The sequence below is a fragment of the Grampus griseus genome (assembly GCF_964374135.1).
Source record: "Grampus griseus genome assembly, chromosome: 3".
NCBI lineage: Eukaryota > Metazoa > Chordata > Mammalia > Artiodactyla > Delphinidae > Grampus > Grampus griseus.
Genome location: NC_139019.1, coordinates 112,293,748 through 112,306,471, shown reverse-complemented (window position 1 = coordinate 112,306,471; position 12,724 = coordinate 112,293,748). Strand labels below are relative to the sequence as shown.

The following is a 12,724-nucleotide window of genomic DNA, read 5'->3' as shown; positions in this document are numbered from 1 at the left end:
GCAGTCTGACTCTTGACACCAAGTTCTTAGCCATTATACTGTATGGCCTCAAACAATATCATTAAAAGAGATATTATAGAAGCACAACCAGTCACATGGAACAGTGCTGTTGATATAGCGATAGGTAAAAGAAGCCAGTTATTAAACAGGACATGCATGCTGATCCCATTTGTGCACTTGCATGTAAGCAAAGACAGAAGGGTTTGCAAAGATAACACTGTAGCATCTTGGTGTAGATTGCTGAGTGGGCGGAATTGTGTGTGTATTTTTTATATTTTCTTCTGCTGTGTTTTCTGTAACAAACATGCTAATTTTGTATTAAGAAAAAATAATTTTAAACTTTAAAAAATTAATGTAAATGCCAAAATCACTCCCTTGCACTTATCCTCTGCATAAACCCAAGTGTCCATCTGTTGGCCTTGCTTTAAGTATAGTTACAGCTGCTTGCACAGGACTCAGGACATGGCCTGAAGCCAATTCACGGGCTCTGCTGGCTCTTCATGGCTCAGCTTCCCCTCAAGGCAGCCAAGGCTCTCCAAGTAGGAAGAGACAGCAGAGATTCTTCCCACTCTAATCCTCAGCAGCCTGTCCATCCCATCACCCCAGGATCCTCTCTGGCACTTGAGCTCCCAGGGGGCTGCTGGGCTGACAGCACAGAGCTGTGTGAGCTGGCAGAACCTGGCAGCTTCTGCCCTGGCTCCAGGTCTGGTCTGGAAGCCAAGCCCAGGGACCCTCGGAGTCTGACACACTCCATCTCCTGTTGCTGGGTCTTTCAAGGAAGTGCTTCACCAAAAAGTGAAGGGCACACATGCCTGAAGGAAGTCAAATGGCCCAGGGACAGGAGCCCCAGGTCTGCAGCCACACGACCAGGGCCCTTCCTGGCCCAGTCACCTGTGTCCTGGCTATGTGATCTTGGGAAAGTTATTTCTTCTCTCTGAGCCTGTTCCAGTGCCCATCAAGTAAAGAAATTAAAATACCAACTTGGAAAGGTACTTGTAAAAAACTATATATATATATATATATATATATATAAACATATATATATATAAACATATATATATATAATAGATATATATAATAATGATGCCAATAAGTAATATTTCCAGGGCACCAACAGCTAGTCAGGCACTCAAACACTTTCTAGGTATGATCTTGTGGAATTCTCACAGCAGCACTGTGACTACTCACACTTCATGGATGACGAAACCAAGGTGTAGAGCGGCTAAGTCACTTGCACTGGTAAATAGTGGAGCAGGAATTTCTGTCACCATGCCTGGGCCCACACCGCCACACCACACATCCTGGCACAATGTCTAGAACATGGACTTCATCCAGATGGTTACCACTGTCACGTCTCCCTGCCCAGCCACTGCCTAACTCTGGAGAATGATGTGACAGTGAAGAGAGCCACCCACCTGGTTCTCCCCACCCCCCACAGGCCCACAGACTTTTGGAAGCCTTCCTTCCAGATTAGCCAAAGCTACACACACACACACTCTTTGAGCCAGCTCCAGGGACCACAGGCCATGGCTTTGCTGCTGCACATCCTGCGGCGACCACCCTCCAAACCTGGCCTTGTGCTCTGGCCACCAGTGCTGCTGGCCCAACAGGGACAGCTCACGCTCTAGGAGTCAGGCCTGCTGGCACTCACACCTGGCACCTGCCCCAAAACCCTTTCAAGTCTCCTCTAGAATCTGGGCCTCGGGCCTGGGTCTCCCAGCGGCTCACAACAGCAGTCCAGAGGGAACCACGAGAATCATAAAAGCAGTGCCCTTAAGCAGCCTCGCCACCGTCAAGTGGCGCCCGAGCACTGGCTCTGGCTCTGTGTGCGTGCTGGAGCCTGGGTGTGCAAGTGTATGAAGGAGAACGTGTGTGAGAGCGAGAGGGTCGCGGATGTGAGTCTGAATGTGCAAGTGCGCGCGTGGCTCTGAGTGTGCGCTGCTGCGATCGCGGTCCGGGGCGGGCGGCGGGCGGGGAAGGTCTCCGCCCCCCCCCCCCCAACCGCGTTGAGAAATCTCAGTGAGTCACCGAGTGGTTCTGCATATTAATGAGCTCGGAGCGGATTTAAAAGAGGCCTGGGCGGGCGGAGGGAGACTGTGGAGACAGCCCGGAGCCGAGCGCAGAGCGCTGCGGGGTGCCACAGCCGCGAGGCTCCCACCGACGGGCGCAGCAGGAGCGAGTGGAGCCGGGAGGCGCGCTCCGGGTAGAAAGAGCCAAGCCCGGCGCCCGGACGCGCGGGCGCCCTCCCCGAGCCCCTGCTCCCGCGCCGCGCCCCTCGGCCAGCATGAGGGTCCTGACGGCAGCGCTGCTCCTGCTGCTCCTGGCGCTGTGCGCCGCGCGCGTGGACGGTGAGTGCCTGGGAGGTCCCTTGGCGCCAGCCCGGCCCGTCCTGGGGAACCCCCAACGCCAACTGCTAAGCTCCCCGGGATCCCTGGGGTTCTGGGTGGGCACCGAGGGTGGTCAATGAGTTGCGAAGGAGACCCCTCGCGCAACTGAGCAGCCCCCGCGCGCTCTCTCGCAGGGTCCAAATGCAAGTGCTCCCGGAAGGGACCCAAGATCCGCTACAGCGACGTGAAGAAGCTGGAAATGAAGCCAAAGTACCCGCACTGCGAGGAGAAAATGGTTATGTGAGTTCTCGCTCTTCGCCGCGAGCGTGTGCGCTCAGCTCTTAACCGGGTGCTGCGGCGCAGCTTGGGGCTGGGTCGGGCTAACAAGCCTTTCTCTCAGCCTTTGTCAAGCCCTTGGCGGAGCCTTTGTAATTGCCTAGCGAGTCCTTAGGACGCTGGCACGGCAGTCTGGAAGAGAGTTTGAAAAAAGGGTCACGGTACTGTGCTCCGGAAACAGCCCCTCCGAGGAGTTCACCCTTGCTAGGATTCAAATGGGTAGCCTAGGGGTTGCACTGCCCCCCCTTTCTAGGGTGATCAAGGGTTAAATGGCTTCCGTGTGCCAACTTAGAACACCCAGATTGAAATCACTCAGAATACACCCAGAACTATTAAACTGGAACCCAAACTGTGAGGCGTGCTGCCTTACTGTTACTGGAGAAAGAATTAAAGTAAACATTGTCTGACGTCCTCAGAACCTCCTTTCAGGGCCTTTTTCTGATCAGGGGACCGTGGCCGTCTGGTTTTTGGCTTCTAGCGATTGCATTTTGAGAACGATCCTCACTCTTCCAACACCAGCTGGACTCCTGTGGGTTCCTGAGTGGTCTTGTGGAAAGGGCTCTGTTGGAGTTAACGTGCCATGAGGGTGAAGCCCTGCTTGGTGGGGATGCGGGGAATATTTTAAAAAGTGGGGCAGAGCGAGAGAACACTGCGTTTCCTTTGCTCCCCTGCCTTCCCAATTAACCACTTGAGGCCAGCACCACTGTTTCCCCATCAATACGCTCTTGGCCAGGAAGGGAGCCCTTGGCAAAGCAGCTACCAAATATCTGCCACGGACCATTGGCCCCTCTTCCCCTCCCCCAGAAACAGGACACACTTTATTCTCAGTCTGGGCAAGTGCCTTCCATTCACTGGCCCCGCTGGCCCAAAGGCCTCCACACAGTGTCTGCAAAGGCAGCTCCCACCGCCCCCTCCCCCTCCACTGCCACCTGGGGTCTGCGCAGTCAGGCTGAAGTTAGGGAAATTCAGAAAATCACTGGGCCTGAGCTAAACCCCTCTGCCTTCCTTCCTGGGCACCTAAATTAGCCTCCTGTCCCTGCCCCTTTGCCCTGCCCCTTGCCTTGCAGACCCAGGTCCAGAAAAACTGCTAGAAAATCCTTTTGGGTGGGAGCTAGAGGTCACACAGCTGAGGGAGGAGCTACAAGCCCCTCAGGGTTCTCAGCTCTCTTGGGGTGAAAATGACAGGGACGTTAACTTTGCACCCCTCTCAGTGCTGAAAAATGCTCCACACACCAAGCTGAGCTGTTGAGTCCTTGCAGGAAAGGAGGAGCAGGGTATGAGGTGCAGTGACATCTCAAAAGGACAGAACCCTCAGTAAACAGGCTTGCCCTTTTTCGTGGCTATACTTTTCAGAATAGAGAGAAAACTGACAGCCAGGCAAGTGCATGAGAAGGCTTTATGTAGCCTTGTGAAAACTTGCAGGGGTCTCATGAGATCCGCACACAGTCACCCTCTTCTAAACCTCCACCCCATACCCAGGACCCTACCTCCCTCCCTGAAGGGCTGGAGGTCTTCTCCCCTCTCAAGCTCCTAAGACTCTCCAGCTCACATGAGGGACCAGTGCTTTTTTCCCAAAGCCGGTTTTTAGCCCCAAAGCTGAACTAAAGGAAGTTTTCCAGTTCACCCTGAGTCACCTAGAAATCTCTGATGAGGCTTGGGACGCAGCTTGCTTTGCAAGTGGGAGTCCTTGCACTCAGAAGGATCCAGTAGAGCCAAGATTCTAGAAGGGGCAATTTGTTTCATATACCCCGAGTTATTGCTGAAACCCTCGGTATCCCAGAACCACTGAGGACAGGCACACAGGACCCAGAATTTCTGCACAATTGCTGGGGGCAGAAATCCTCACGCCTTCACCCCACAACCAATTTTCAAAGTCCCCGTGTTATGACTGAGCATTTGAGCACCGTGGTGGGAGGGCTGAGCGTCCTCCCCTGCTGTCCCAACCTTCAGGATTTGGGATCCTCAGCCTGTACGCTGACCTTACGGAGGAGGGGATTTTTATCTGGCTTGGCTACAGCCTTTTATTCCAAGTGCAAAGGCAGCACTGTAGGCAGAGAGCAAAGCATGGGCTAAATTCCTGCAGAGCGACTAGGTACTATGGGGGAGGGGACCTGGACTCTACTCTGAAGCCCGGCCCCATGCTTGAGACCTAGCAGAAGGGACCCAGGGAGCCACAGGTCTCATAGAGAGGGCCAGCGAAGGCAGAGCCCAGTCACCTGGCATTACCACAAGACCTGTCCCTGCCCTGGGAGGCTCAGGCCATGGTGAAGGCCCTGAAAACTCAGAGCACAGGGGAGCGAAGAGAACAGGTTGCCCAGAAATATTCTGCCCCCATTCAGGTAGCAAGATTCGATTTCCTCTCCCCATCAACTGGGAGACTCAGAGTTCATGGCGACCCTGCTCCTTTCCAGACCTTGGCCCAGGCATCCTGACACTTCACTGTTAGGAGCCTACGGAGTGCTGGCTGACCTCTGTCCCTCCCTTCCCACTCTTCCCATCCCAACCTCCAACCACCCCTTTTTGCCCCCTCAGCCCACAGCCCAGCAGCCAGTCCACCACCATACCTCGCTCCTGCGTGTCACCTCCCAAGGAGTGACATCTTCACCTCTCACCTTCCAGTTTTCCATGTTCGCTAGGTTGACCCTCATTTTTGAACACCATCATTCCCCCCCACCCACCCAGAAACTTCCTCTGAACTCCTGCCACCCTGGCCCAGCCCTGGCTGAGAGGGGCATAGCAGTGCTGGGCAGCAGCCTCTCCCTTCCTCCTCCCTCCCAGGCTGGACCTCACACACTAAGGCTTCTTCTTGGCCATCCCATCTTCCACGACAATTGCTAATAACAGTAACTATTCATTGTGCTAGGCACTTTGCATAGATTATATCTTTAATCATCCCAGTAACCCTAAGAGGTAGGTCCTATTATTATACCCATTTTATGGATGCGCAAACTAGGTTCAGAGAGGCTACCCAAGGTCCCACAGACAGACCTGGGATTCAAACCCAGGCCCTACGCTCTGTATAAAGCCACCTGCTTCTCTACCACATGGCTAGACCTCCAATGGTGTTGGAACACTGGCTGATAGAGACTTGAAGGGCAGTCTTATTTTCCTGCCCAAGGGTGAGATAACTGGGACTCATGCTCAGGAATCAAAATGGGCTTCAAGGCCAACAAGACTTAGCTTCAGGGTCAACAAATGCCCAGCCCCAGAACAATCTGCAGAGGGTCAGGGGAACTAGGGTTTGAAAGATCAGACAGAGACCACGGCACATCCAAGCCCTGCCATGGAGCTCCTCACATCCAAGGATGAGGTCTTGGCATGCATACTTCGCTGGCATTAGCTCTCTCCACCTCTCAATCCCAGGTTCAGAGGAGCTGGAAGAGTCCCCTGACCTTCGTTCCCCAAGGGAGCCATCAGTGCTGTGGGCAACACTCTGCATGGGGGTGGGCTCGGGGGTGGGGGACTGTCCCAGACTTTGAGGGCTCCAGGGGGAAATGTGAGAGCCCATCACTCTGCACAGGGTTAGACCCAAACGTGGAGTCAGATTAAGGGGACAACCAGAACCTTCCAAAGAGCCAGGGAGCGAGCATATGGGTAGGCTTCCTTGAAAGGAGGGAGGAGGCCACAGTCTCTCAGTGCTCTGATTGGGACAGACCAGGGCCACCCACAGGCCACACTGAGGGGCTGTCATTCAGGCTTCTCAACCCTCCATCCCATCCTGCTCCATTTCAGCATCACCACCAAGAGTGTGTCCAGGTACCGGGGTCAGGAGCACTGCCTGCACCCCAAGCTGCAGAGCACCAAGCGGTTCATCAAGTGGTACAACGCCTGGAATGAGAAGCGCAGGTATGCCCCACTGCCCCTCACCTTCCTTCCCACCACCCTACCAGATCCAGAGTCTAGACCCCTTCTAGGTCATCTAGCCCCATCTAAGGCATGAACACCCACTACAGTTGCCACAATAAGCAGATACCCAGACATGGCTTACATACTCCCAGGGATGAGGAACTCACCACTTAACTTACTGCTACACTTATTGCTCTCTTGGACAATTGTAAGCATCGAAAATTGATCCTTTTGCGAACTAAAGTTTGTCTCATTCTAACTTTTATGAAGTTAGGGTAGTCCTAATTCCTCTCCTTATTTAAGTAACTTAAGTTTTCTGACCCCCAATTTCCCTCTGTCAAATGGCTGGGTGAATGCCCAGCATGGCTCTCTCTCTCCGTGATTTGTGTGGTTTGGTGAAACACAGCTGCTTAAGTGACTGGGTTTATTAACTATAAAACTGTGGGTACAACCATAAGATGATGAGGACAACTCCTTGCCAACAACATAGTCTCCCCTCAGGGTGCCCCATGCCCCCTGCTGCCCAGAAGCCTGATAAACTCCTTCCTGTACAGGTGCAGGGAGGGACTTTGGGTTTGACCCTCTAAAATCAGAACCGCTCTTACCGTCAGGGGTTAGCAGTGGCCAGATGACCAGAGTCCTGAACTAGACCCCTAACCCCAACCTGGTCTGGGCTGTTCTCCCATTATCAGAAAATGGCTTCCCATCTCTGATCTCCTGGGGTCCCATGTCTGGCCTCAGAGGGGGAGGCAAGTTCCTGGCTCCCCTATGCTACATAAAGGTGAGCCTGTCCTAGAGCAGACCCACTCCTCACACACTCAGAGCCTGTTTACACCTGAATCTGCAGAGCATGACCAGGGAAGCGTGCACATACACGTACACACACACACACAGGTGAGCTCCTCAGGAGCTGGTGCCTGCACCTCATCCCGCAGAGGGGGGAACAGAGGCTAAGTTGGGGGGAGTGACTTGTCTGGGAGCACAAGTCAGGAAGCTAGGTCTCCTGGCGTCACCTTCCCCTCCCTCCAGCGGGTACCCACGCCACCCTCCCATCGCCCCTCCTCCCCGCCACCCCCAGCACTTCCCTAAGCTCAGCCCATGACCAGCTCTCCCACAGCTGACACTTGGGCCCAACCCCAGTACCTGAGCCTTTTGTGCTGCCTCCAAAACTGCCTCATCCACAATTGCTTGAAATAGAAAGTGATGAGAGCAAGAGATTATTTTCCATAAATCTACTGGAAATGAAGCCCTCTTTCTGGTCAGGCCAGGCAGCTCACATGACAAACACGGGACACCTCCTGTCCAGTCACCCTCTGGGCCCTGCATCATCAAAAGTGGAATGAGGCTGACTGCAGGGCCAGTTCACAGAGGCGCGGGCAAGTCTTCATCAGGTTGCTGGGAGATCCAGCCTTTGTCCCAACCCCTCCACCTGGGGCCACAGCTTTGATGAAAAGGAGGCAAGCCTGGGTCCATGCAGCCCCGCTCTTTTTGTTGCTGCAAAATCCATAGATGAGAGTGGTAAGGGCACCTCTGCTACCAGGCCTCTCATCACTTCCTTACAAAATGAGTTCATCCCTCCTTCTTGGAATGCTAAGGTGTCCTGGGAGAGGATGTGGGCATTCCCTTGTCCTCCTCGCCTCCCCTCCCTCTGTACAGGTTGAAAATGTCTTTGTGGAGATAAAGGAACCATCTTGAAGTCCTCTTTGCAGAGACAGGGAGAGGGAGAGAATGCTGAACCTAGAGGAGAGACAACAGAAGGCAGCGGCCGGCCCAGGCTGTGGGGCGAGACTAGAGGGCTTCCAGGAGCTCAGAGCCAGAGCTTCCGGCTGCCACCAGAAGCAGCAGCAGCAGGCATTTGACTTCGGTGCATAATTACTCAGAAATCAGGAACGAGGCGGAAGGAGCAGGGCATGACCTGGATGTGACGTGTGGTCCCACGGCAGCCATGCGGCAGAAAGGAGGGGATTTAAGTATCTAAACAGAGATGGTTGCGGAGGTGAGGGGGAAGTCAGCTTGTGAGCGCTCACAGTAGTTCCATTCTGGTAACTACTAGAGGAAGTGACCTTGAGCCACGGGCCTCTGTGGCAGCCCCAGCCCCACTAACCGCCCTTCAGTCTTCAGGCAGCGGCTTGTGGAACTGGCATTTTTTTCTGGAGCACATGTATTCTTGGGCTAAATACAAAGAAAGACACAAGCCTAAATGGAGGGAAGGGATGCCTCTGCCCCTGCCCCCATCCACGCCACCATTGACATTGAGTGTTCGTTGGGCAGACTTTCAGTCTCTTGTTTCTGAGTTTCCTCATATACCAAGAAGGTTTGCTTCCTAGAGCTTTGAGGATAAAAAGAAACTGCAGAGGTGGAGGCTGTGTAGAAAGGACAGAGCCAGGTTCAGGTGAGCATTTATGCCCATGTGCTGGCCTCCTCTGAAGTGTCCCCTGCTTCTCCTGGGCTCCTGTGGTCCTGGGAGAGGCACTCCCCAGGCCAGGTGCAGAGAAGCTCAGACACCGGCCTGTGCGTTTCCTGCCTCATCCTGAGCCACTGAAATGGGTGTTTTCTCTTCCCAGGGTCTACGAAGAATAGGGTGAAAAACCCCTGACGGGAAAGCTTCACACCGGTTGGGACACAAGCAAAGGGCTTTGCAGATTAAAAAAACAAACCCTTTCTTTCTCACAGGCATAAGACACAAATTAAATATTGTTACAAAGCACTTTTTACCGGGGGTCAGTTTTTACATTTTATAGCTGTGTGCAAAAAGGCTTCCAGATGTGAGACCCTTCTCTCTTGTGTTCCAGATTTCGTCACAAGCTGCTTTTTACCGAAGAGGGGAGAAACTCATGCCTTTCCTTTATTAAAAAAAAAAAAAAAATGCTTTTTTGTATCTGTCCAGACATCACTATACATCTGAGCTTTATAAGCACCTAGGAGGAACAGGGAACTTGTTTGAGACATTTCACAGCAGCGTTGCTCCCTTCCTAGCGCGGGAAGCTTCCGCTCAGAGGTCCTGGTGCCCCGGCACAGCTGCCACAAGCTCTCCTGGGCTCATGGTCGGTCACAGCCTCAGGGGGACTCAGCAGCGGTCCCAATGGCCCCAGTTGTCGGGCAAGCAGGAGCAGATCTCTCTGCATCTGTTCTTTGAGGAACTCAAGTTTGGCTGCCACAGAAATGTGCTTCATCCCCGGGGTTAATTTTTACACATTCCAGGAAACATTTCCAAGATCCTGGGATGGCGAGGCAAATAAATGGTCCTTAAGGAAGGTCCTTAAGGAATGGTCCTTGGGTCTTCTCTCCAACCTGAGCGTTTGTGAAAGTTTCACTGCTTCAAAACCACGTGGAGTTACTGATGCTGTAGCGAAAATCTTAGGAGAAAACTTAAAAATATACAAATACACGTACAATATACAGCTACAGATACACATGCTGTTGACGAGGGAAAACCTTCAAAGCATGTTTCTTTTCCTCATGACAATGGAACATGCAGTACTAAAGCAATCTGTGATTCCCCACGTAATTCTTCAGTGTTAAACAGTGCAGTCCTCCTTCGGTGCAGCCCTCTTTAAGATGACCACACGCCTTTCCCTTTGTAAATATACTCTTAGGAAGGCCCCCTCTACACATGTCCCTTCAGTATGTGCCGTGTTGCATATCGTGTCGTATGCTATGTAAATGTCAGAAACCGTTAGCATTGCATGCAGGTTTGATATTCTTTCTAAGACAAAAAGAAAAGTAATAAAACATATTTGAAATGTACCAAAATTTTAGAGTACTGACTTTTTTTTCTACTTAATTAAGCCAGGATGACAACCAAATGTTTACCACATCCTGAATAAACAGGGACAGATGCACTGGGGAGGAAAACTTGTGTTTCCCGATACCTGTCAACACCGTCACCTCTATAGAATGTCCTGAAGACAGAAAGCCAGGCTTCGAGGCGGACGCTTCTTCCCTGCCTGGCTCCCACACCTGGGGCAGGTTCATCAGAACAGCCAGGTCGGCGCCTATAGGACCACAGGGTCATGCTGCCATCCTCATTTAGGGAAGGCAGTAGATGCGGGACCCGTCAAGACCCCTGGGGTCCAGGGCCCCAGGATTCTAGTGGGGCTCAGGCAAGGGCAGGAAGTGCCCACCTACAGGGCTCCGCAGCCAGGCTGTGTGGGAGCCACAGCCAAGGCGACACTGAAGGTCCACTTCTCCTGCAGGATGGAGATGATGAGCGCACACACCTCATGGCGCTTCTGGGGACTGAAGGAGGCAATCCATGTAAAGCGCTCAGGACACCAGGGCATGGCGAGCGCTCGGTAGATGTGAGCTCCTTCAACATCCACAAGACCAAGCCACTTTGCACTCTGCACAAACTGCCCACAGCCCCACACCTCAGGTACCCCAGTCAGCCGCGCCCTGAAACAGGCCCCTCTGTGCCCGCCTGGATCCCACACGTTCCACAGGACTGCCCAAGGGGACATGCCTCCACCCTATCTGCACCTCTTGTCTGCTTCGCCAGGAACCAGCAGCCAGGCACCCATGGCCCTTCACCTCCGAGGATGGCTTCCTGGCTCTGCCAGCGCTTACAGGGACACACAGCAAGTACCCTGCCCTAGCACCTCCTCAGCAAGATGCTACTGCATCCTTTCCATCATCTCCTGGCGCTTCCAAGTCCCACCAAGTGTATATGCCTGAGGAAACTGAGGACCAGAGAAGTTAGGAAAGCTGCCCAGGGTCACTCTTCACACAGCTCCAATGGCTGAGCCTGGCAGCCTCTTTGCTGAGAGGAGCAGGACAGGGTGGGCCGAGGCCACGCTGAGCCAGGGAGACTGTGAATGCCCGGTGTGGTCCCACTTTCCCTTCATCATGGAGGACGAAGGGAGACTGGACAGGAAAGCCTGGACACCAGCAGACAGAAAGGAGAGCCCCAGTGTGAGGGCACATTCCAGGGCAGGGAAGAGCAGAGGCCGGGCCCCTCTCCGCCAGGAACCCTGACCCCTGCTTGGCCCCAGATCAGCATACCTTGCTGGGGCCTCACCAGGGCGAGCCACCGTAAGGAACTCGGCTGAAGGATCCCCCTGCCCTCCCCCCAGCCCCCTCACCCTCCCCACACCTGGCCGTGACAACGCAAAGGCCTCCCCATCTGCCGACACCACGGCAGGGGGCGGAGGATTCTCTATGCTGCTCGCTGAGTTGCAGGCTTCACCCTCCACTCACTCTGGACGCGCTACGCGCCCTCGCTCAGGGCTCTCCTCTATCCCAGCTGTGGCTCTAGCAGCAGCACCTCCTCCTCCAGCCCTGCTGGCCTGTGAGTCCCCTCCCTCTCTGACCTCCCAAGACACAGATTGGATTCTTAGTAACAATGTCCCCCTACAGTGTGCCAGGCACTGACCCGGGCACTTGCCGTGCTGCTCACTCTGCACCCTCCCGGCAGGGCTGTGTTGTAAATGCCCAGACAAAGGACCCAATTTGCACGAGAGACGCAGACGGTAAGTAGAAGGAGAGCTGGACTTCGAGCCCCGGTGTGTCGGAAAGCAGGAGTGGAGGTCTTGTGTGTAAACGTCTCATCCCCAATAGAGGCTGTGTGCCCTGGGAGAACAAAGGCTGGCTATGCTTCCTGGACGACCTGGACCCTGTCCTCCAATAGACAAGCACTAGCCGGACCACTAAGAGTGGGTTCTCAGCCCCAACACTTCACCAGGAGAGGGCCCTGCAGTGCCAAGAACTATGCTTGGCTCCAGGGAAGATGCCCCTTTTCCCGCTTACAGAACTGCTTCCCGTTGTGTTTCTCCTCTGGGCTTCCCAGCAGCCCTATGAGTGTCCACCCACCACGTTCCAGAAAGGAGAGTAACTCTAGTGTAGCAAACAAGGCCAGGCCGCTTTTCCAAGTAGCTCTTCCAGGCCTCCCTGGGAAGGGGTGAACATGCTCCTTTGTGCACGGGCGGACCAGGCCCCATGTGGGCCCCATCTTCAGAGCCACCACTTCCTCACAGACAGGCATGCTTTGGGATCCAAAAGCCAGGAGGTCCCTGACCCCCGACTCTTCCCACAGGCAGGTCCTGAGCAGGTACGCAGTGTTGCCCCAGACTCAACACAGGGACGGACACATCCTCAGAGAGTTCCAGCCCAGCTCTGCTGCTCATCTTCACCCGGCCAAATCTCCACCATGAATCTTTTCCTGGTCACCTTGGACCTGCAGCCAGGACCACCTACATAACTGGGGTCAGGACCAGCTA

At 54.0% G+C, this 12,724-nt stretch overlaps 1 protein-coding gene across 1 annotated transcript; it reads left to right on the top strand.

Annotated features, from left to right (window-relative positions):
- The first annotated feature begins 2,089 nt into the window (after window positions 1-2,089).
- Window positions 2,090-10,216, top strand: CXCL14 (C-X-C motif chemokine ligand 14). Its single transcript, XM_082652355.1, has 4 exons — window positions 2,090-2,348; window positions 2,522-2,627; window positions 6,396-6,509; window positions 9,074-10,216. Exons 1-4 carry the CDS (start codon window positions 2,285-2,287, stop codon window positions 9,087-9,089), a joined length of 300 nt encoding a protein of 99 aa, XP_082508481.1. The 5' UTR covers window positions 2,090-2,284; the 3' UTR covers window positions 9,090-10,216.
- The last annotated feature ends 2,508 nt before the right edge of the window (window positions 10,217-12,724 follow it).

Bases quoted from the DNA above. Each gene is read 5' to 3' on its own strand.
- CXCL14 (XM_082652355.1), top strand. From the start codon at position 2,285: ATGAGGGTCCTGACGGCAGCGCTGCTCCTGCTGCTCCTGGCGCTGTGC. The intron at 2,349-2,521 runs GTGAGTGCCTGG...GCTCTCTCGCAG, and splicing joins GTGCGCCGCGCGCGTGGACG to GGTCCAAATGCAAGTGCTCC. The intron at 2,628-6,395 runs GTGAGTTCTCGC...GCTCCATTTCAG, and splicing joins TGCGAGGAGAAAATGGTTAT to CATCACCACCAAGAGTGTGT.